This window comes from Musa acuminata, chromosome BXJ2-5, assembly GCF_036884655.1.
Source record: "Musa acuminata AAA Group cultivar baxijiao chromosome BXJ2-5, Cavendish_Baxijiao_AAA, whole genome shotgun sequence".
Classification (NCBI taxonomy): domain Eukaryota; kingdom Viridiplantae; phylum Streptophyta; class Magnoliopsida; order Zingiberales; family Musaceae; genus Musa; species Musa acuminata.
In genome coordinates, this window is record NC_088342.1 from 43588357 (window position 1) to 43611771 (window position 23415).

Here is a 23415-nt window from a genome sequence, read left to right on the forward strand (position 1 = left end):
TTGGGTGATAGGCTTCAAGAACACATATTCAGAGGACAACAGATTAAAAGCTAAAAATGTAGATAGTAGCCATATTAACGCCTCCTGATTTATTGCCCATCGTTAACACTGCCAGTTGAGTTGACAAGAAGAAGAAAAATCTTGCACTGTGTTTATAATCAGCAAGAACATGCACTGTGTCTCCAAGCCATGGCCATGAGCATGTAAGAGACGATCACTTAGCACGCAATCCAAAGATCTCGAGAGGGTCAGAAGTGGCTCACACCAGCTGAGATTTGGAGAGGACGATGGAGAGGTCACTGAAGGTCTCAGAATAGAAGATTTAGGTAGGACGTGTAACAAAAGATTAGATTTGGGAGTTGTTGATCTGCCATTCCTTCAAGTGAAGGTAGTATCATCATTAGCCATTGACTAATCTATTCATTGGAATTTAAACACCATAAGTTTAGAGGTTTTTTTCTTTTTTTATTTTAAATTTAGATTATTATTGTTATTTTTTATTTTAAATATTTAAGATTTAAGATTTTATTATTGTTATTATTATAATATTATTTTTAATATATAAATATTTATGAGTTAGATATTATTGTATCTCAAAAAATAATTATTTTCTTGATTATTGAAAGTCTGTTATTATTATTGTTGATTTTTCGTGATCTAAATAATTAGGTTTGAGACATTATTATCTTTCTCTTTGAATTTTCGTGAAAATAAAACTAAAATATTTTATTTTTATAATTATAAAAAATTTTAATATAAAATTTTTAAATCTAAAGATTAAGGAGATTTATAGGTCACGTCGAATACGCTTTATCTCCACGTGGCAATCGGTAACCACAAAAGACAACGTATGCTGCGCCGAGACAAACACCGGATCCACCTTCTTCCGGCCCAAGAACGAGCCATCAACTAAAAAGGACAATTCGCACACGCTTCCTCTGATCTCTCGAGAACTCCGAGGCTCCGCCGCCCGCCACCATGCAGACCCTCCTCCTCCCCGCCGTGGACGGTCTCCGCCTCTCCTCCCCCGAACCTCCCCCCACGCTCCGTCGACGCTCCCCCCGCCCGCTCACCGCCGTCCGCGCCTCTGCCGCGCCGCCCCGCAGGGAGACGGATCCGAAGAAGCGGGTCGTGATCACCGGCATGGGGCTGGTCTCCGTGTTCGGAAACGACGTCGATGCGTACTACGACAAGCTCCTGCAAGGGGAGAGCGGGATCGGGCTGATTGACCGGTTCGACGCGTCCAAGTTCCCCACAAGGTTCGCCGGCCAGATCAGGGGGTTTTCGTCGGAGGGGTACATCGATGGGAAGAACGACCGGCGGCTCGACGGCTGTTTGAGGTATTGCCTGGTTAGTGGCAAGAAGGCCCTCGAGAGCGCCGGCCTTGGTGTTGGGAGCCAAACCCTTAACAAGGTTCGATGTGCTCTCATCTGACTAAATGAATTCTCATCTTCTTGGAACTGAAATGCGTCGTGTGATTAAAAAGATGACTTTTCGTTTTAATTAAAGACCAGATGAAATTTTGTTGCTTTTTTCTTGATGAAAATTTAACTTGTAGCTGAAATGTAGCTTGTTTCTGGTTATTTGGTTATGGAGGATCGAGTTGGACCATGCCTTTACCTGAATCCAATCAAGAATTGTTGCAATCTCGGATAGGACTTTATTGTATTTGAATCAAAACTGATACTTGGAACCTTCCTCTAAAGTTTTGGGTTTATTAACGTTCATTAACTATGTTAATTTAAAGATCTATTGCTTGATCGGCTGTTTGGTAACGTTCTTCAGCTGGATCTCACTTGATCATGTGTCTGCCCCTTTGTTGCTGTCTATTAATTCTTTTTCATGGCTACCTTAATGTATGCGATGCATGCTGCAGCTTATGCCAACCATCATTATTGCATCACCAACAGAAAATTTAGTTACTGAGATATTATCTAGAACATGAAATTAAGTTTGTGCCTCATCAAAATAGATTTTTTTTTTTTTTTCTGGTTTCCCTTGCTTCAACTTATTAAATTGTTTTAGTTCTTTTTCCCATTTCATTGATGTGAAGCATTAATACGACTGCTTATTTATACGTCACACTTGTTTCATAGTTGTTGTTATTTGATGGCTAGAGAAGCTCTCATTACTTTCCTGCCTATGTACTTTTTGACTAACTATTTGTTGTCATCAGATTGACAAGGTTCGAGCTGGTGTTCTTGTTGGTACAGGCATGGGTGGTCTTTCAATCTTTTCTGATGGGGTTCAGGCTTTAATAGAGAAAGGCCACAGGAAAATAACTCCATTTTTCATTCCTTATGCCATAACAAACATGGGTTCTGCGCTACTTGCAATGGATATTGGTTTCATGGGTCCTAACTATTCAATTTCTACTGCATGTGCAACATCAAACTATTGTTTTTATGCTGCTGCTAATCATATTCGTCGTGGTGAGGCTGATATAATGATTGCTGGTGGTACTGAAGCTGCCATCATTCCAATTGGTGTTGGGGGTTTTGTTGCATGTAGAGCATTATCTCAAAGAAATGATGATCCTAAAACTGCATCAAGACCATGGGACAAGGATCGAGATGGCTTTGTCATGGGGGAAGGTGCTGGAGTACTGGTATGCGCTAACATATCTTTATTTTTTCCTCCACATCTTTTGTTATACAGTGTAGAGAGAGGTTGTAGGTTCTATCAATTCATGATGATTTTCATCGAACTTGGCTAAAGTTGATATCTAAAAGCATTATCCATCAAAATTCCATATGTCGACACAGGACAATGTAATGATGCTCCCTCAGACCAGTATGAGTAATGTATTGATCAGCATACTGTCTGGTGCATTAGTATTACCAGCTGTATGAATTAATTACACTTCTCTAATATTTTATCAGTGGCAGGAAGATTAATTTGCATTTCAGTTTGAGAAGTGAAAGAAGTGAGTTTGGGAATGAGGACTTTTGATTAATGGGTGCATTTATGGGTGTTTGACATGTCTGAAATGATTCTTTGGCCGTAGTCATACATTGTTTGGTAAAATCAATAGTCAGTGGTTATGGTGACAAAATATGAACAATGATTAAGCTTTGTTGCCATACATGAGTATGAATACCTCAAACATTTGCTAAATTACTTGGAAATTGGTATGGAAATTTTAGCTTGTGTTAATCCCAATGACATGATTGTGCATGCGATAGAAATAGATAAATTGGTTAATCATGCAAATCACACTTTCAGCGGAGATTTTTATAGTTACTAACTTTTGCTGCTTCTTTTTGTTTAACATCAATCGGTGAAGGTCATGGAGAGCCTTGAACATGCAATGAAACGTGATGCACCAATAATTGCTGAGTACCTTGGAGGTGCTGTCAACTGTGATGCCTATCATATGACAGATCCTAGAGCTGATGGACTTGGGGTTTCATCTTGTGTCCAGAAAAGTCTTGAAGATGCTGGAGTGGCACCAGAAGAGGTAATCCAGAGTTGCTTTCTACCAGTGTCAAGCATATATATTGTTTCTTTTCTTCAGTTCTTTTATCATCTTGGTATTTTCTTCTGTGATGCGTTGAAGTTAAAAGGCTTAAATTCTTCATAAAATAGTCAAATGAACATCCTATTCTACTACTACTGGTTAAAAGATACTCGAATGTAGTATACATATGCACATATCATTGCATTGGTGTTGGATATTATTTTATGTATATATTTCTATTTTCTACTCATTGAAAAGCTTCTCTAGGCATTTTATATTTATGTCAACCTAAGAAATTATATTTAAGATGATAGCAAAAAACAAAAAAGAAATAATTTGTTAAAAATAACAATTTATATTAAGTATATAATATTTCAGTATATGATTATTATATATGTCATGTGAAGAAGTTTGAGGGTGAAAGTTGTTCCTTTGTGATTTTGATTACCAAGGTTTTAATAACGAAAATAGTCTATTTGCTTGTATGGGGTGAGCCATCCTTTTTAGACAATATCAGCTGAAGCCTTGTTCATTAGGTTGTCCTTTTTATATGGGAAGACTTAAAACTAGTCCACTTGAAACTTCATTTGGAAGGTCTGATGATTCTCTCTAGTCACCATGAAGAATGAATTATTGGTTCATGCAAATGTAAATAAAGGGAACTTCATTTGCAGAGATGATAAATCTTGAATTCCACAGCAACTATCTTCTTGTTATGCATCCCTATTTCAATAATAAGGTCTATCTCCACTTTCCTTTCATTACATCTTTTACTGTCTTTATGCAATGGTGGACGATTGAGGATGACATATGATTAATGTGAATGTGCCATGAGTAACAAATGCATCAGTGGTAACATCTCTGCTTTAGAATCATAATTACAAGTTTCTTTTTTTATCTTTCCTCATTCTTGGCTTCACTCTTCTTTTCCTTCCTCCTCACTTATTCTTTTGAGGCTATTGGATTGGCTTGAATTGTCAAAAATTGGCAGCTTCCCTTAAATTTTAATTAATTCTGACTTATTTCAACAATTTCTAGTTATGAGGTCAATAAATCAGTTTAGACTTGGTATATCTTACACCATGAACTATGGTCTTTATGGCTGATACATATCAGTTTTGATCAGTCGATACTGAATTTGTCTTTTTAAATTTAATGTTTATATATTTTTTTCTTTTTTTGAGAAGAAATCCTATGGCATTATGAAGTAATTCTTGCCTATAAAATACTGTTTCAAAAGTGATGAGGCAATCACCGTTTTTTTGCATCATGGAGTTCCAATAAGTACTGGACTTGTAAATACTGAAATGTCAGCTAAACCTCAGTCTGATTTTTGTTTCCAGGTCAATTACATAAATGCTCATGCAACTTCCACACTTGCGGGCGATCTGGCAGAGGTGAACGCCATTAAACAGGTTTTCAAGGATCCATCTGCGGTTAAGATGAATGCAACAAAGGCAAAGAACTTATCCTGATTTTGCAATGTTCTATTGCTGCTTTATGCATTTCTGACATGGTCCTATATATTCAGTCTATGATAGGGCACTGCCTTGGTGCAGCAGGGGGTTTAGAGGCTATTGCAACTGTGAAAGCCATAACTACAGGATGGCTGCATCCAACTATAAACCAATTCGTAAGTGAAAATCTGTCTCTTATGGTAATAAACAAAAGGATACCATATTGTATTAAACCATTAAATTATCATTTTAGATTTTTGTTTGCATATGAATTCGACTCTTATTTGTAGCAAGATTCATGTTGCTTCCCATGAGAGCTCAATGATCAAATTGATCACATAAACAAATAACAGCGTCTAAGAGCGTACATTATGTCTAAAATATGCTGGATATTCCTATGGTATATGAATATACATTATATGAGTATTCCAGACTAATAAACTATAACCAAATTATTACTTTAATGGACCTTTTGTTGTGTAATTTTCTGAAAATTGTTTAGTAGCTTCGGTCTTACCATCATCATTCTGTTTAATAAATTTGAATTGATGTTCAAATATTATTATTGCATATGCTTTCTCCATTTGAAGGCTGTAACTAGCTGTTAGGTAACCCACATATTTTGATGATAAAAATCTTTCTGCATGTGCAATAACTGTAGAATTTAGAGCCAGCAGTTGAGTTTGACACCGTGGCAAACGAAAAGCAGCAGCATGAAGTTAATGTTGGTAAGTTGGAAATATTCTCATTTCCTCCTCATCTTCCTCTCTCTCTCTCTCTCTCGCTCTCTCTCTCTCATAAATTTGTTTTCCTCATGTAGCTATTTCAAACTCATTTGGTTTTGGAGGACACAACTCGGTTGTGGTGTTTGCACCTTTCAAGCCATGATCAGTTCAAACATAATTTTTGGGGTATCTGATGGTTACCTTTCTCTAGTGAGGCCAGGAAAAGTAGAGTTGTTTCAAGCTGCCAAATTTTCTGCTAAAGGAGGCAAATTTTGCTATGAGAACAGTCTTTCTTCATATGAGAAAAACATTTCTATTCTTTCAATAAAGCCTTTGCACCTATTTTTTTTCCTAATAAGTCATTTTATTGACACTTTTGGATGACACTGTATTGTGGTATTACCAAATAGTTTCTTATGACTGTGTCTTAATAGTGTTATGGTCTCAAGGAGAGAAAAAAAAAAACTCCTGCCCTATAAAATATGTTATATATATATATATATTAGTTTTCATATTTGATTTTTTTAAAATATTGTTTATGTATATATGTTCGCGTGCTGCGTGTGTAATAATTTTACGAACATATAGTTGATATCTATTAACTATGAGCATGCAATTTGTTTGATCAATTATGATTAAACTGGAATTTCTAGATTGATATTAACTAAAAAAAGGTATGTCCAGAAATGTTAATATTTGGAGAGTTGAAATGACAAACATTATATTTGTGCTTGCAGATATGTGCCAGACTGCCCCATTTCAAATGTTTCGGTTTGACTCATTAGAAAATGAATAAAAGTCCTCGCGAGCCCTCTTCCTCTATGATATGCTTCCTCCTCCATCATACATAAATATCGAAATTATGTATACCAAACTAAAATGTCACTAACCTGGATTTTATAACATTAGATCTACAACAGAGAGTAAAATTCTCGAGAAAATGGTTCAGAAAGTTGATCATGCACATAACTTTCAATCAGCCTGAATCCAAATGTATTAAGGCATGGATGATAAGCATTGAGAACATCCACTTTCCAATTGAGCGAATATTTAATCAAGAACATGTTTCTTATGTTGCTACAAAAAAATAAGTCACAGAGCAAAATTCGAATCAGATCAAAACTAACCCTAATGTGATGTCTACCATAATCTCACAGTTCAATGATGACCCAAGGAAAACTGAGCTACAAGTCCAGAAGTTTCTTTTTTGTTTGAAAAAGAATAATTTCCATCATGAGGATTAAAGGAAGGCCTCCATTTACTTTCTTCACTCCCTGAGGGTCCAACATGATCTGGCTCCACCTAGGAAGCCAGCTTGGATCCTGCCTGTATGCCTGAAGGTACAGCCGCAACCGGAGCAGCTGCTGCATCCCAACCGTCAGCAGCCACAATGCCTGCTGTGATGCAAGACAAAAGGGAAAGTGTCTTCATCAGCACAACAGCCAGGGGAGAATCTCTTAAGATCACTCTTGACATAATGAAACAATGTCACATCGAAGTGACACAATCTTCAGGTAGTCTATCCTTGATTATTGCAAACCAATATAGTAAATAAATGTGTCTCAGAAAGTGCATTGCATGGGAGATAAGAATACTAGTAACTTGAAGTTGATTGTGAACTGCTGTGAAAGAGAAGACTAGTGAGTTAAGGATCATGATGGGAATGATAGCAATGGCAAAATTTCAAACAAGATAACATGACATTCAACATGATTGGTAAAATGCATCGACAAATTCCAACAGAGATGGATTGAAAATTAAGTATGCTGGATGAAACAATTGAACTGTGTTTAGCATGCATTGACATGGTGAAAGGGATACTTGTCCATGCTGGTAAGATAAAGAAAATGGGATGTCTTTGACCTTGATTAGCGGTCCAGTCAGCACCACGTGCTGCAGGAACAGCAGGCACAGCTCCCATATCAGGTGCCCATTACTCAGCCGTCACTGATCAGTTGGCACCATCCTAGTGTACCCAGCAACAGCAGCATATTCAGGTGCCACAGGAGTTTCAGCCTCTTCCTGCTCTTTGGCCTCTTCAGGGTCCCCCTAGAAAAATAGATTAACCTGCATATGCCACAATTCACTCTTTAGTTAATACAAGTACATGACCCAAGTTTAAAGAAAAGGGCAACGACTAACATGGAATTACAAATACAGAGTCATCCCTAAGACCATAAAATGGACAGGTTGACAAAGAAAGCTATTTCACATTACAAGGAGAATTAAACTTGAAGCTAAGATGGTCGACAAAAACAAAGTTAATGCAATCCACACAATACAAATGCTAACTGCTTTGTGGATGGGAATGGCACTATCGTCACTCAAGGAAGCAGCACACATTAGGCCTCCACCCCACTCCAAGTGGAATGCTGGGCTATTTGGGACGCTTTCACCAAAGCTTCTCAAATGAATTATCTGAATATCATTGTCAAATCTGATTCTTTAGAGGCTGTGTTAATTTGTAATAGAGATAAATCTGCCCTTTGTATTTGTGAAATATATGTAAAGATATAATTATGCTGGCAGGTTCTATGGATGTCTTATTTTTTGAGACGTCAACAAGTTGAACAATTCTGTAGCTCACAACCTTGCCAATCAGGCAAGGATTTTTTGTCCCCCTCCAATCTCGGAGGGTAATTTTGTGGACTGCTACTGTCCTGATTCCTAATTGAAAGTTGAATTTTCTTTTTTTTTAAATACAAGTACTAACACATGAAGGAGCAAAAATAAGAGAAGTCAGCAGATCTTACCATTACTTCCCACTTGCGTCCAGGGGCAATAGTCCGACGCATTTGCAAACCCACCTGGTTAACAACCAGAAGAGGCAACCAATATGTGGTTTACCCTTATTATTGGCAGGAATTCCAATGTCAACATATCTCATCAGTGAATCTGTGTTGCAGAAAGCAATGGTGGGAATATTACCAAGAGCAGATTCCTTGATTGGCTGCAGAAAATGTTGAAAGCGGAGATCAGTTACCGATTTGCTTTGGTAGTCACAAAGTCCTTCCAAGATCAATAATGACTCACCTGGTAATCTGTTCTAGGGTCAGTTAGAAAGAGGAGACGAGGTTCACTGAAAGAAGTTTGAAGTTGATTAGTGAAGGTTCCAGGGGTGTGCCTCCCAGCATTGGATGAGCTCCAGTATACTGTGCAAATTTCAGTACAGCTCTTTGATCATAACGTCTGGCAGGCCGAACAATGATATCTTGTGGGTTTTCAATGGCAACACAAGCTGAAGGTTTTCCCATGTTTTACCAAGATTGATTAAAAAAACACCTGCACAAGAAAATTAAACTTTTTGATAGAGAGAGTACTTCAATAGCTACGTTCCTTGTTATAATGTCATCAGTCAATTCGTGCTCTATTGATTAAAGAAATAAAAAATATGAAAATTATATAACAATATGTTAATAACATAACAATATGTATCCCACAAAGATCCCTTCTTTGGTTTTTGATCCCACCCAAGGTCCCTTCACACACTTTTTGCCATAATGTATTCCCACAAAGATCCCTTCTTTGGTTTTTGATCCCACCCAAGGTCCCTTCACGACTTTTTGCCATGTAACATAAGCCAAGCAGAATCTATGCAAGGTGGGTGATTCCACTGATCCACACAAAAGCGTTTGCCAGTACACAGCCAGTCCAACAAGGTCCACACAAATCACATAAACCTATATCACAACACACAGCAGCATTGCATACACCCGCAATTGCGTTCAATCAGAAAACGGAAGCGACTACGACGAATCAAAGGTGGAGCCTCGACTGACCGTCGGGTCTTCTCCTATAGACGTATCGCTCCATCTGGAAGTTGCAGTTCCTGGCGCCGATGTGCACGTTGGCCGCGAGCATCATCTGGATGTCCTGCTCATTCGGTGAGAGAACCCTCGTCGCCGCCATGACCGCACACCATAGGACGAAGAACGAGAGCCAAACTTAGAGTTTCTCGTCGGCGATTGATCTCAATTGATGCAGAGGAGAGCCGCGAGCCGGCCAAAGCTTAGATTTTGGTTGCACACCTGAAACCCTAACGTTCATATATAAATGACCCACAGCGGTTAAGTCAAATTATATGAAATGACTACAACACCCATAAAACTTGTAGCAAATCACCAACAAATCTAGGCTTGTATAGAGCCCATATGATCCGGTCACAGCTTATTGGGCCGTAAAAGGCCCATTTCAAGAAATGCCTCACTGTGTCATATAACAATTTAATTCAAATCATTTATCTTTTTTTATATGGAGTAGCAATAATCAATAATTCAAAATGGTATTAAAGTGGAAGGCTATCAATAATTTATATTCATATTTTTTTATACCATGCAATGATTTAATTTCACATGTTGAGTATCATTTGTTCGGGTTAATTAATATATGATGAAGAGTATTATGACATATATATATATATATACATATATACATACATATATATATATATATATATATATAATATAAATATTAAAATCCAGAGGGGGGTAAATATGCTATTCCAAAACTTGAATGATAGGCTGACCCTTTCTCCTTATATGGGCTTAGAAGATGGGCTAATATGTCTAAAAGGAAGGCCCAATTGAGATCTCCATTAGAAGAATTTAAAACGGCCCAAACCCGTCTTCGTTCGATAAATTGCGAAGATATCCCAAATGTTGGCGGGAACGCTTTGGGTGTCTGTCACTCTGGACCGGCGATCGATCGACCTGGAAACCCTAGCACGGGTCTGAGGAATGGGGAGAGGGGAGGAGGAGGAGTTGCGGGCGGCGAGGCGGGGGTACAAGGAGGCGGCGAGGGTGGGGAACCACGAGGAGAAGGCGCGGTGGGCGAACGAGCTCGGCGATATCCATAAGCGGCGCGGGGAGTACGTCGAGGCCCTCCGCTGGCTCCGTGTCGACTACGATATCTCGTCCAAGCACCTCCCACAGAAGCAGCTCCTTCCTACCTGTCAATCCATCGGCGAGGTCTACCTCCGCCTCAACCGCTTGAAAGAAGCCCTCGTCTACCAGGTTTCTCCCGGTGCCATTCGATCCCCCAAACCATTTTTCGCATATCCTTTCTTATCGTAGCATTTAGCCCATATTTAGGTGTTAGATTATTTTGCTTTTCTTTTGAACTTTGTCTTTTAATTTAGTGCCCTAATGTTTCTTGAATGGGTTTCGCTTCTTTGGTTTGGTACGAGACCTGTGTAGGTGCAATTCTTATCAGTTGTTCCAAAATTTAGTCTTTATGCTCCAAACGGGTGAGAATATAATGCCAACTGAGTGATTTACTGAAGGTACCGGTTTGAGTTCATCTTACACTATCTGCATTTAATTTCACAGTGTCATTTCCTTATAAATTTCTTATGCCCTAGGTTCTAATTGTTGAGCTTTGATAGTGAATTTTTTTCCGAACGGGCATTGTCTTGCAGAAGTGCCGTTGTAGAATGGCTAATCTCAATAACTATTGAAACCATGCAAGATTTTTATTCACTTGACCAGGTGATTGTGGCCACTAGGATTAAATAATTTATGGCATGCACTCAAATGCTGCTACAACTACCCTCCTTTTTCATCTCAGTCGGATTCTAACTTGTTTATGTTGTTCTCTCCACACGTACTTTTGGAACTGATTTTTCAGATGCTTTCCTTTCACATCGTCCATGTTTGCTTTATTAATATTATAGCATCTCCTCCGAATACAGCTTCTTGTTTATGCTTAAACTGTGCCAATGATCTGATTACTTGTGATCTGACACATGGCTTACTTTTGTTTCTGTTATCTTGCAGAAGAAGCATTTACAACTTGCCAAGGATTCTGATGACCTTATTGAGCAGCAAAGAGCAAGCACACAACTTGGTCGAACTTATCATCAAATATTTACAGAAACTGAAAGTGATCATCATGCATTGCGAAATGCAAAAAAATATTTCAAATTAGCCATGAAAATTGCATTTACTCTGAAAGAGACTCCTCCATCTATGAAATCTGGCTTCTTTCTCAAGGAATTCATAGATGCACATAACAATATCGGTATGCTTGAGATGGACCTTGATAATTATGAGGAAGCTGAAAAGATTCTTCTCCAAGGTTTAAAGATATGTGATGATGAAGAGGTTAGTCAACATGATGATGCCCGCAGCAGGCTTCATCATAATCTTGGATATCTATATACTGAACTGCGGAAGTGGAGTACTGCCAGGGAGCACATTGAGAGAGACATCTTAATTTGTAAAAAAATTTGCCACCTGCAAGGTGAAGCTAAGGGCTTTATCAATCTTGCAGAGCTGCATCATCGAGTTCAGAAATATGATGATGCAATCCGTTGTTATCAGAAGGCACTGGATTTGGCAAAATGCTTGGAAGATGAAGATGCATTAGTTAATCAGATCAATCAGAATATCAAAACTGTCAAGGAAGCAGCTAAGGTGTTGGAGCAGTTGAATAAAGATGAACAGAAACTTAAAAAGTTGATGAGGGCCACATCTGATGCTCGTGGAACTTCAAATGAGAGAAAATGCCTCTTAGAGCAGAATACTTGCCTCGATGGTCTGATTGAAAAGGCTCGCATCATATTTGCATGGCCAAAAGTAAGTGGATATCATAGTTATACTTATAATACATGTTTCTATGCCTTTGTTGCTTCTATCATTTGGAAATATGGGTCCCAAACAACCAATTTCCTTTCATGAACTTGATAATAATGTTATATATTATTTTGTGAGGTTATTGGCTTATAATGAGGACTACTTTGTCAGTTGTCTTGTTGTAGGATTTTATTCATACTAAGATAGGGACAGCAAAGGACAATGTGCTATTCCTTTATATTGATAATTGCATAATTCGAGTGGCTTAGCTGCGGTGTTTATTTCATTCTAAGATCACCTTGAAATTGAATCATATTTGACAATGCAACTAACTTATATCCAACTAAAAGAACTGCAATTTGCTTTTTTCCTTTGATGTGGTTAGTCTCAATGTGGATTCACATGGGCAACCTGTACATTTAGTTTGTAGTTCAGTTATTTTTTAATTAGCAGCATGCAAGTTTGTTTCACAGTGATTCACTTTATTCCAAGATGTCTAATGGTCCTTTTTCTCTTCCTAAATGTTTGTGTTGTCTAGCATCTAGAGTTTGCTAAAAGGAAGAAAAGGGTGGCAAGTGAACTTTGTGACAAGGAAAAACTAAGTGATTCTCTTCTGGCTATTGGGGAGTCTTACCTGAAGCTTAGGAACTTCAGCAAAGCCCGCAAGTGGTACATGAAAAGTTGGAATGTGTACAGGTCAATTGGGAACTTGGAGGCAAGTTGGTTTTAGGTTCTTTGTTGTAATATTTCAATTTCACATATACAAAAGAGATTTTTTTCTTCGGGAATGCTAGCTACATTGGTCAATCAATGAACATGGATAAATAATATCACCAGCCAGATCCACTACCTGGCATCATATATTGCATGGCACCTGAATTAATTGGAGAGGGTGATTCAGCATCTTAGTATTTCCAATAAATACTCATTGTGGAATATTAAATTTTCAGGGACAAGCACTGGTCAAGATAAATATTGGGCAGATATTGGATGCCTCTGGTGACTGGGCTGGTGCATTGGAGGCATTTGAGGAGGGTTACAGGTTTTTATGTCTTGAACTTTACAACACTAAATTTGTATGATTATGTCCAATATCCGAGACATGAAGTTGTTGTGATCTATAGATTAAATAATAAGAAATACAATTTTATGGGTGCTTTCTGGATTAAGCAAGCTTCTAAATGCTTTATTCCCTTGTAGAATTGCAGTTCAAGGTAATCTGCTAACCGTACAGATGACTGCACTTGACAACATGCACTACAGTCACATGATTAGATTTGACAATGTTGATGAAGCCAGGTACTTTTAGTGTCCATGCTAGCTAAATAAGTAGGAGAATCTTCGTTACTCAAATATTTTATATAAGCATGTCTGCTTTAGGAAATTGCAGCAGGACATTCAGATGTTGAAGTCTTTACTAAAAGAAGATGCCTTAAAGGACCAGCAAAGTGATTATTGCTCTGAAACTGAAACAGAAGGTGGCAATTTATCTACTGATATTCTTGGTTTGTCTGCATCACAAGATTCAGATGATTCTGCTAAAAGCAGGCCTAGCCTTCTTGCTTGTGTTGAGGATCTTGATGATGATGTTCCTCTGGCATCACTTGGCCGTTTGAGTAAGAGTTCAGCAAAAATCAAGATGTCTCAGTTAGATTCTCTTGGTGTGAGGACTACTGCATCATCTAATCATGCTCAAGCTTCCTCCAGAGATTTAAGTAAGTCTCGTGATGATCAACAGCACGTTGATCGTAAGCGTGTTCGTGTTGTTCTTTCTGATGATGAAGCTGATGATCCTGATGAGATGAATGGGTCAAGGCAAAAACTTCATAGATCCAGTGAGTACGTAACTGCTCCTGACAGAGGTTGGTATAAAGCAACTTGATATCTTTGACACAAGATTTCTTATGGACCTAGTGGAAAGAAAGATGCTGACTCTCAAAATTTGCTGTTTTACTGTTAATTTTCTTCATGAAGTTTAAAGTGCTTCTTTAATATGTCTTACAGAAAACTTATTTTGTGGAACAACTGCTAACAAAGAAATCCAGGTATCTAAGCATTTGAGTTTTTCTTTCCTTGTAATAGATTCCAGCTGTCTGCTATAAACATTCTTGCATTGTTGCTTGTTCTATATATACTGACATCGAACCAAGTTATAAGTTTGCCAGGATTTTTTTGATTGTAAATAGTAGTTCTCATTTGCCAGGATGCTCCGCATAGCTCTGATTCCAAAGATGAACTTAGTGCCTCTGCGCCTATTTATATTGAAGAAAGTACTTGCTCTTTCAAATGCAAAAGCCCCAATTTCACTGTCGATAATGAAGCAGATTTTGGATCTTCAAATGATGCTGGAATAGCAATTGCGTCAAAATCTGCAGCTAGTTGGTCCAAATTGAGCAACGTTGAAGTTGCTGATAGACTTCAGCAGAGCCAGAATGGTGCAGGTGTTGACCAATTGGTAAATAACCGTCATGTAAGTTTTATCATTTCCATCACTATCTTGAATCCAATGGATAGACAGATACAGCGAACAAATGTCTCACACCAGAGGTTGTATTGTAAAGGTTTATATTATGTTGAATCAACAATTTTCTTGGTTGGAATATTTTAACTCACTGCAATAAAGTCTAATGCATAGTTTTCCTTGTACTAGTATTCACTGAAGCAGGTGAACATTCTATAAAATAATTGATAATATTGATTGCATGACTGGTAAATAGTAGGTTTTTTGAACATTTGCATTGGCAAGCTGATGTACAAATCTCTTAGCAATACTGGTTACAGATGATTAAATTTGACTTCAGAAATCCTCTATTTCTTATTAGTTCATATTTAGGCTCATAGTGTATGCTAAGTCGCAGGTGTTCTTAGCTTGTATCTTCTTTTAAACAATCAATTACTTATATATTGGTTTAGTATCTTCTGTCTTTTCTTCGGTTGAAAGAAAGAGTTGATTATATGCCTGTTTTCATCTATAAGATGTAAAAGGGGAGCATAAGGCTTATACAAAATGAGCAAGAGAAAAGGAAATGAAAGATGGGAAAAGGAGTTGGTCCTAGTTAAGTACAGCCTGAGGTTCCAAAATGCCTACCTACAAAAACATAATAATAAAAAAGCAAAGCCAAAAACTATCATCCAAAACTCCATGCAATTAGAGGATTCATGACATGCCACTTCTAATTATTAAGTTTCAAAATACAATTAACTACAGCATCACCAACATTTACTTTTTCTTAATTACGGCATCAATATATTGGTCAACTTAACTGTTTCCTGCCAAATAGTCATTGCTTTAGACAAGTTCTGAAAATTTCTGTAGTTCTTTTCCTTTCAAGTGGCCCATAGCAAAGAAGCAAATTGAATACCAAGCATCTCTATCCTCCTTCCCAATTGTCTCTAGTCTCCACAGGCAAATTCTCTATAAAATATCTTTACAAAAGAAGGATTCTGATTGAAACTAAATATACTTACGGAATATTCTCACAGTTGTTTACCACCAAAATATTAAAAGAATAGCAAACAGCTTCAGTTTTTTGTTAAAAGGCCAATACGTTATTAATGAACTGAAAAAATCTAATTTGCAAATCAATGTCAACTTTTAACTTATTTGTCTGTCAAATTTTTGCTCTGCGTCAAAATGTGACATCATTGTTCTCATGCTGCAGTTTGTCAAAGTTAAAGTTGGTCATGATCTAATCCATGTTGATCTAAGTTCCTGCCTGGAAGATGGCAATCTGGACATTGAATGCCTGAAAGTTGAAGTTGCTTGTACATATTTCCTTCAGCTTCCTGAGCAGAAAAGGTCCAAAGGTGTGTATCATGATTCTGAGGTTAATTAATGGCACATCATTCTCAACAATGGCTTAAAATTTGACTGGCAAATGCATTCCATTTATCACTGCAAGGATTAAAATCAGTTTGTTATGGTACTGGCATACTAGGTGCTGTATGGACTTGTATTGCTTGGTGTCATAGGAAAAATAATAGAAAATTAAACACTGATTTATATTGACCTATATGGTCCGGTACAGTATGATCCTTGGTTGGACTAGTAAATGTAGATTGGTATATACCAGCCTTATTGATATTTGAAACCTTGTTTCATTATTCAGTAAACTATTTAAATTAGAAGTTAAATACAAGATGTTAAAGCTTAAAATTGAAAATGTTCTATAACTGTTGTTGCTTTAGCAGACAAATAAATTAGCTTTACAAGTCAATAATTTATGTTGAGGTTTGTAACTTCAAAACAGTATAGTCATACTTGTAGCATTACCCAATCTCATCTAGCTCTGGAGAAATTCCAGAAATTGTTGGAATTTCTCTGCATTTAGGACAAAACATTTTAGCCAAGAATGTGTCTGATGACCTGTAGTTTTTACTATCCTAAACTTCAATATTTATCCTACCATGGCCCCCATTTTGTCCTCTGAATTTGGTCAGAATGTTTAATGAACTCTGCATTTTTAAATCCAGGTTAATGCATTTCCATGTAATGTTCTCTTAAAGTCAAGCATATACAACACTGACCCAATTAGTATCTAGTTTTTTTATGTGTCACTTGTATTCATGGATCAGTTAAACATCTCTAATATTTTGTTAATGTTGTTTCTGTGAGGTTCCATTTATGTTTGTGCTAAACATTCTCCAGATCACTATGCCATGTTGCTAATAGGCTAGTTTCTCTAGGTTTGCTTCCAGTAGTTGGATGTTTGATGAGCTCTGGTAAAGCATTAGGTTCCTCAGAAGTGATTGAAGACATTGAGCACCAACCCCATGAAAGTATGTGGATTGATGTGGTTATTGATGGTGAGAATCTTTGTGATTTCCTGTAGAAGAATTTGTGATGTGTTTTTGCTGTCCATTCTTATGGTTCTTATGTTATCATTGAAGTATACAACTACATTTTCATTTATTACTACCATGGATTATTTTCAATTTTCTAGCCTTTTGTGTTTGTTTATGCATTTGTCTATACTAATGGTGCACAGTATGTGTGCGTATGTTGATAAACTAAACCAATTTAAAGAGTATAAGATAATAAGTGATACATTTTCCTGGTAACAGTTTGGATAATAAGCGCTTGCATAAATCCAAGACATAAATGTAAAAAGAGTGTAATGTGTCACTGGTTCATGCCTTTGTAGTTGTGCTTAACTTGAGGTTTGGTTATATGGTTGTGACAAGAAAGTCTCCCCATTTACATGATCAAATGCTTAGTACATGATAACCTTTTTGTTTTATTTTCTCTTTGACATTCTTGCATTTCAATAGTTTTGAAAAGCAGCTTACATACCCACTTATGCACCTGCATTTGCAGATGCAGCCCATAGATCTTATACATTTCTTTATGTGATGCCAATATGGCATGTGCCCACATATGTCGACGGTATGTGCTTCATGTGGATGCATATTTCACATATGCAACCACCTTATAGCTTATTTTCTCGAGCCAGCTTGATCTACTGGACTGCCCATCAATAGATTATCTATGACCATTTTTAAGGTATACTGTAAAAGCAGATCAGGGTGCATCCAATACTAGCAGTTGATAATACTAAATATGTCATCATCTACTTACAAATATTAACAATTTTTCTTACATGATTCACAACTTTAGTCGCAATGGCCAATGTGTTTGATTCTTATTTGTTGTTGTGGTAAGGTATACATGAATCATAATTCATGATGATTTGAAATGACAAGAATATTATGAATTAGGAAGAATGAAATGCTAATTTAGAATTTGGAGCCTACCAATGAATGGTGAATTACCTCAAGATTCCTTGTGTTTTTAAATTTTTTTTTGAAAAATAGAGTCCATATTGTCCACATATGCACCTGCATAGTGCACATGCACTTTGTGGTAACCTAAATGCTTACATTTTTCTTCAACTTTTTGAAACCTCGACTATTTACTTATGTTAGGACTTAGGAATGATTTTATAGCTTGACTTTAATGACATTACAAGAAAACATGAAAATATCTGTTAGTATATCATAGAACAGTATTTCTGTTGTGTAAGTAATCTTTGTTTTTTTGCACTTCACATTTCTTGATAAAGGTCTCACCGATTACTGCTGATGAAGCTCACTTGGACTACCATCTTTAAGTTTATTCTGGTCAAGTTCATCGCGGACTACTTATTTATATATTGTAGTTGCATTTGCTATGATGTTTCTGATCTTTTCTTCTTTTCCTCCTTTCTTATCTTTCCTTTTTTCTTCTTCTGGAAGGATGGGTCCCAAAACGCCTTATGAAGCTGTACATTGATTCTTGTGAGAAATTATCTGAATCAACCAATATGAAGTTGCTAAAGAAATTGTATAACCTGGAGGTAATCATTTCAGTAAATATGACCATGACTTTATTTGGCTCTTATTTTTTTTAGTAGTAGTTGGATAACATCATGTTAATGTCTCACATGACAGAATGAGTCTATAAGCTTGGGTTGTTTCTGTGCAAATAGGTCTCAGAGGACGAAGTTGTAGTATCTGATTGTGAATTGCAAGATGTATCTGTATCACCTTTCCTAAAAGCTCTTCAAGCACATAAAACACTTGCTGTGCTGGATATTTCCCATAATCTGTTAGGTACTGAAATCTTATAATCAAACAATATTGTAGTTGGGTTTTAACTTGGTTTTCCATTTTTATACTCACCTCATATGCATGTACTGTTCCAGAAATCTGGTACTTTTGTGTTCCAAGATTGCTTGACTTGATCTTTTCTTGAAACGTGGTTTGATATGCTAATAGGTAATGAGACTATGGAGAAGATTCAACAAATATTCAATTCATCAACCCAAAAGTATGGTGGTTTGACTCTGGACTTGCATTGTAATCGGTTTGGTCCAACTGCATTATTCCAGGTTCATGTGCAAATATTATTTTCTTTCACATGTTAATGCTGCAAAGGCTCCTAGGTTTCTGTGTTTTAGAATTATCTATGTTGTCTCCGATCCAGTACTATGAGAAAAATATCTGCACATACCATTTAAGTTTCCTGAAGTGATGCTTCTCAGTTAAAGATTTTTTAAATGATCTTTCTTTGCTTCCTTTTTTTCTAGTGAAAAATTTCCTTTCCTGTAACATGGTCTGCTATTTGCAGATATGTGAATGCTCCGTCCTCTCTGCTCGTTTAGAAGTGCTTAATCTGTCTGAAAATCGGCTAACAGATGCATGCAGTTCTTATCTCTCTACTATATTAGAGAATTGCAAAGGTGCATTTCTACCTTATGCTTTTGTTTATACTATTATTGGTTGCTTTATTATTATTGTTTGTTTCAAGGTATGCAATTTCGAATAATACCATCCAGTACGGGCGGTACGTACCGGTCCGTCAGCTTACCGGTACACGGACCGCCCGTTATCGGATGGAACGATATATATATATATATATATATATATATATATATATATATATATATATATATATATATATATATATATATATATATATATATATATATATATATATATATATATATATATATATATATATATATATATATATATATATATACATTAATATATATAAATATTTATATATAAATATTTTATAAAAGATGGCGTCGTGTCGCCTTTTTCGGCGACATCACCTTATATATATATATATATATATATATATATATATATATATATATATATATATATACATATATACATACATACATACATACATACATACATACATACATACATACATATATATATATATATAAATATTTTATAAAAGACGGCGTCGTGTCGCCTTTTTCGACGACGTCATCGAGGCGACGTGACGTCACCTTATATATATATATATATATATATATATATATATATATGGGAGAAGGAAAAGGCGACGTCGCCTTTTATAAATATATATATATATATATATATATATATATATATATATATATATATATATATATATATATATATATATATATATATATATATATATATATATATATATATATATATATATATATATATATATATATATACCGAGCGGTATATCGCTCGGTATACAGTTTCGTATCGTACCGAGCGAACGTCGAAACTCCGGTACAGTACGAAATTGGATTTGCAAGGTTGTGTAAGTGTTGCATTTTGCAATTTAGGGGAATATAGATATTGTCAAACAAAGTTCCTTATTAAAGATGAATTCACCATATATATTTATTAAAGGGAATATAATAGACTTATTTATGGTGGAACATATTAAAGGAATGGAATAGAGCATGGTGTGACTAAATGATCTGTTTTCTAATTGGTAAATTCCAGTTACTTTTACATATTCACCAACAATTATTTGGTATTTTTAATGCCTCACTGAACCTATTTATGTTAAGTACTGGTCATAATAAATGTCAATTAAAGTTTTTCTCATCTGACCTATCTGTCCTTTTGAAATAACTCTTTTACTTGTGAACTATCTTTTCTTTGTAGCACTTTATAGTTTGAACATAGAACAATGCTCCATCACAACTAGAACAGTTGAGAAAGTTGCTGATGCAATAAACGTTGGATCTGTGCTATCACATCTTTCAATAGGTGATTTCAGTGACTCTTTTACATACTTGAGATTAAACCAATTTGTTTATCTCATCATTGTTATCATCATTAAAAATATGTATTCCTGACAGGTAGGAATAACCCAATATCTGGAAATGCAATTGTAAATTTGTTAACCAAACTTCAATCCTTGAAAAGGTATGCTTCCTCATACTGATATTAACTGATTGATTTTCTTCCAACAGTTCTATTATCAGATTTCATAGACCTTCTTGTTTGTAGATTTTCAGAACTGAGCCTGACTGGTATAAGATTAAACAAGGCTGTGATTGATCATCTCTGCCTAGTCGCTCAATCATCAAGTCTCACTGCATTGAAGCTTGGCGGAACTTATATTAGAGTTGTGTGTAGTTTTTGTGTCTAATCTAGGAACCCAATAATTTGTTAGCTTCTTATTATACTTGGTTGTGACACAGGATGGAGCAATAAGGGTAATCGAGGCAGTATGCACTGGACCTCAAGAGTTGGTGAGGTTGGATCTGTCATATTGTGGACTGACATCTCATGCTTTTGCCGAAGCATGCCAAGGCTTCGTTCTACTCGGTGGCATTCTGGAGATGAACATCACAGGAAACTCCATTAACCAAGAGGTTAGTCTTTGAAATCAAAGCATCTGTTAAATTACCGATTGTTACATTCTTCCCTTCTGGAAGTGCAGTGGCAGTTGTAAATCAAAAGGAAAAAAGTTGAGATCTGTCTTCATTTCTGAATATATACAATATGTGAACACTTCATAATAAGTTTACAAGATTATATAAATTTTCCTTTGACTTAAAATGGTCATGGAGAACCTTGTAGTCTTTGCTGCTTCTTCTGATATATAGTTGGGCAGATGACATTTTAACTTTGAACAGAAACACAATCAACAATCGCAAGTCAGTTTAGGTAAAATATGTAACTGCATTATGCTATTGTTAGTTTACCCACATCTAAATATGAAGCATTCTTTTATTATAATGTCGTAATCAGTGGTAATGTTATAATCAATGACTATTGCCATATGCAGAATAAACGAGGAATTGGAGCTTCCTATATTTTCTTTAATTTCACCTACATGTTATAATGTATAATTGGTTGGTTATCTGTAGTTATTTGATTCTTGGCATGTGTGGTTACAAGTTATCAATTTCCAAGTCGGGTACCGATCCCTGTTATGGTGCTGTGTAATGGGGAGTTCTTGATCTTAAAATTTGCTAGGACTTAGGTGCTAATTTGGATTTGTTAGACCTCTTCATTTGTCAACTGTGCCACCATTGTAACAGGTCCGTGATGCTTTGGCATCAGTGCTTATGGACCCCAAATGCAGCCTCAGATCTCTTGTCCTGAGTAACTGCCAACTAGGACTGGTGGGAATGGTTCAGATAATTCAGGCATTAGCAGGTAAATAAAACCTTCACTCATGTCCTTTTCACTGCTTTCTGATGCATCTCTCTTCATCACATTGTCAGAGAATGAATCGTTGGAAGAGCTCCATCTAGCTGAGAACGCAGATGCCCAGGAAATAATTCCGCTGAAGTCTGATGTTGGTGGACTTGAAGTTGCTGACAGTGAAGATGAAGCAATCATGGAGGAGCAACCCCTCTTGTGCGGCCCTGATGCAAGCTGCGCAAGCTCATGCCGGAGGAGGTCGTCCGCGTGTGGCCAACCGATTCAGGAGCTGTCAGAGGCAATCACTTCTGCAAGAAATCTACAGATGCTAAATCTGAGTCGAAACAAGTTCTCACAAGAAGCTATTGACTCGCTATATGCGGCTTGGTCATCACCACCAAGATGCAATGATGGAAAGAGCCGTAAGCACGTTAACGCGGATATAGTACATTTCTCCGTCAATGGAAAGAAGTGTTGTGGTATGAGACCCTGCTGCACAAGAGATTGATAGGCTTCCTTCTTTGAATGTTCTGTTTGACTTTGTTCATCTTACACATCTTAGGCATGACTATACGATATTTAGCCCCCCCCTCTCTCTCTCTCTCTCTCTCTCTCTCTCTCTCTCTATACCTCTTTGTATATTCCTCTCAAGTGTCAAAGTCATTTTAACCTTCATGGAAATTCTAATAGATAACTATGTAATTTCAAATGGTTATGATAATAAAGAGTTATTTTATGTTTGTATTTGCAAAGGGTAAGTGATGATAATAAAGAGTTGAATCATTGTTATTTTATTTTTTTAATTTTAAATTTAAGTTTACCATATGTATAGATATTATTAACATTGCTAATGTTAGTCCCAAGCTCGAAGAAAAAATATGGAAGGTTATGTCAGGTTATTGATAATTAACCTAAAACTATATTAGGTTATTGATAATTAATGTAAAATTGTATTAGGTTATTGATAATTAACATAAAACTGTATCAAAAGTAACGTGATATTTTTGCCACCTAAGTATCTTAAATTACAATGGTAGAATTCATAAACATTAAGATAAAAAAAAGAATAAATATTATTTGCTTACAAGAGATTAGGTGGGTAGCAGAAAAATCTAAAGAGATTATTATTGATAAGGATGTTAAGATGGTAGAATTCATAAACACTAAGATAAAAAGAAGAATAAATATTATTTGCTTACAAGAGATTAGATTGGTAGCAGAAAAATCTAAAGAGATTATTGTTGATAAGGATGTTAAGAATAGTGTTGTAGATG

General features: G+C 36.2%; 2 protein-coding genes and 1 pseudogene across 3 annotated transcripts; 2 read left to right on the plus strand and 1 right to left on the minus strand.

Moving 5' to 3' along the window:
• The first annotated feature begins 886 nt into the window (after window positions 1-886).
• LOC103985494 (3-oxoacyl-[acyl-carrier-protein] synthase I, chloroplastic) lies at window positions 887-6065 on the plus strand. Its single transcript, XM_009403208.3, has 7 exons — window positions 887-1413; window positions 2177-2608; window positions 3287-3460; window positions 4804-4917; window positions 4992-5093; window positions 5579-5645; window positions 5738-6065. Exons 1-7 carry the CDS (start codon window positions 979-981, stop codon window positions 5803-5805), a joined length of 1392 nt encoding a protein of 463 aa, XP_009401483.2. The 5' UTR covers window positions 887-978; the 3' UTR covers window positions 5806-6065.
• A 571-nt stretch (window positions 6066-6636) lies between these two features.
• On the minus strand, window positions 6637-9649 carry LOC135612887 (small ribosomal subunit protein uS2-like; annotated as a pseudogene).
• Window positions 9650-10342: 693 nt separating this feature from the next.
• Window positions 10343-22885, plus strand: LOC103985492 (protein TONSOKU). Of its 2 annotated transcripts, none has more exons than XM_018825880.2 (20): window positions 10343-10654; window positions 11417-12217; window positions 12753-12929; window positions 13165-13256; window positions 13415-13513; window positions 13595-14076; window positions 14219-14259; window positions 14418-14684; window positions 15877-16021; window positions 16901-17020; window positions 18449-18549; window positions 18682-18805; window positions 18971-19083; window positions 19323-19434; window positions 20648-20752; window positions 20845-20911; window positions 20996-21116; window positions 21190-21363; window positions 22036-22153; window positions 22222-22885. In XM_018825880.2, the coding sequence occupies exons 1-20, from the start codon at window positions 10379-10381 to the stop codon at window positions 22647-22649; spliced, it is 3963 nt and encodes a 1320-aa protein (XP_018681425.2). In that variant the 5' UTR covers window positions 10343-10378; the 3' UTR covers window positions 22650-22885. The 2 variants fall into 2 exon arrangements, with proteins under 2 accessions (XP_018681425.2, XP_018681426.2); XM_018825881.2 differs by having other exon boundaries at window positions 20996-21113.
• Window positions 22886-23415: the final 530 nt, after the last annotated feature.

Bases quoted from the DNA above. Each gene is read 5' to 3' on its own strand.
- LOC103985494 (XM_009403208.3), top strand. From the start codon at position 979: ATGCAGACCCTCCTCCTCCCCGCCGTGGACGGTCTCCGCCTCTCCTCC. The intron at 1,414-2,176 runs GTTCGATGTGCT...TGTTGTCATCAG, and splicing joins GGAGCCAAACCCTTAACAAG to ATTGACAAGGTTCGAGCTGG. The intron at 4,918-4,991 runs GCAAAGAACTTA...CTATATATTCAG, and splicing joins TTAAGATGAATGCAACAAAG to TCTATGATAGGGCACTGCCT.
- LOC103985492 (XM_018825880.2), top strand. From the start codon at position 10,379: ATGGGGAGAGGGGAGGAGGAGGAGTTGCGGGCGGCGAGGCGGGGGTAC. The intron at 12,218-12,752 runs GTAAGTGGATAT...TGTGTTGTCTAG, and splicing joins TCATATTTGCATGGCCAAAA to CATCTAGAGTTTGCTAAAAG. The intron at 14,077-14,218 runs GTTGGTATAAAG...TATGTCTTACAG, and splicing joins CGTAACTGCTCCTGACAGAG to AAAACTTATTTTGTGGAACA.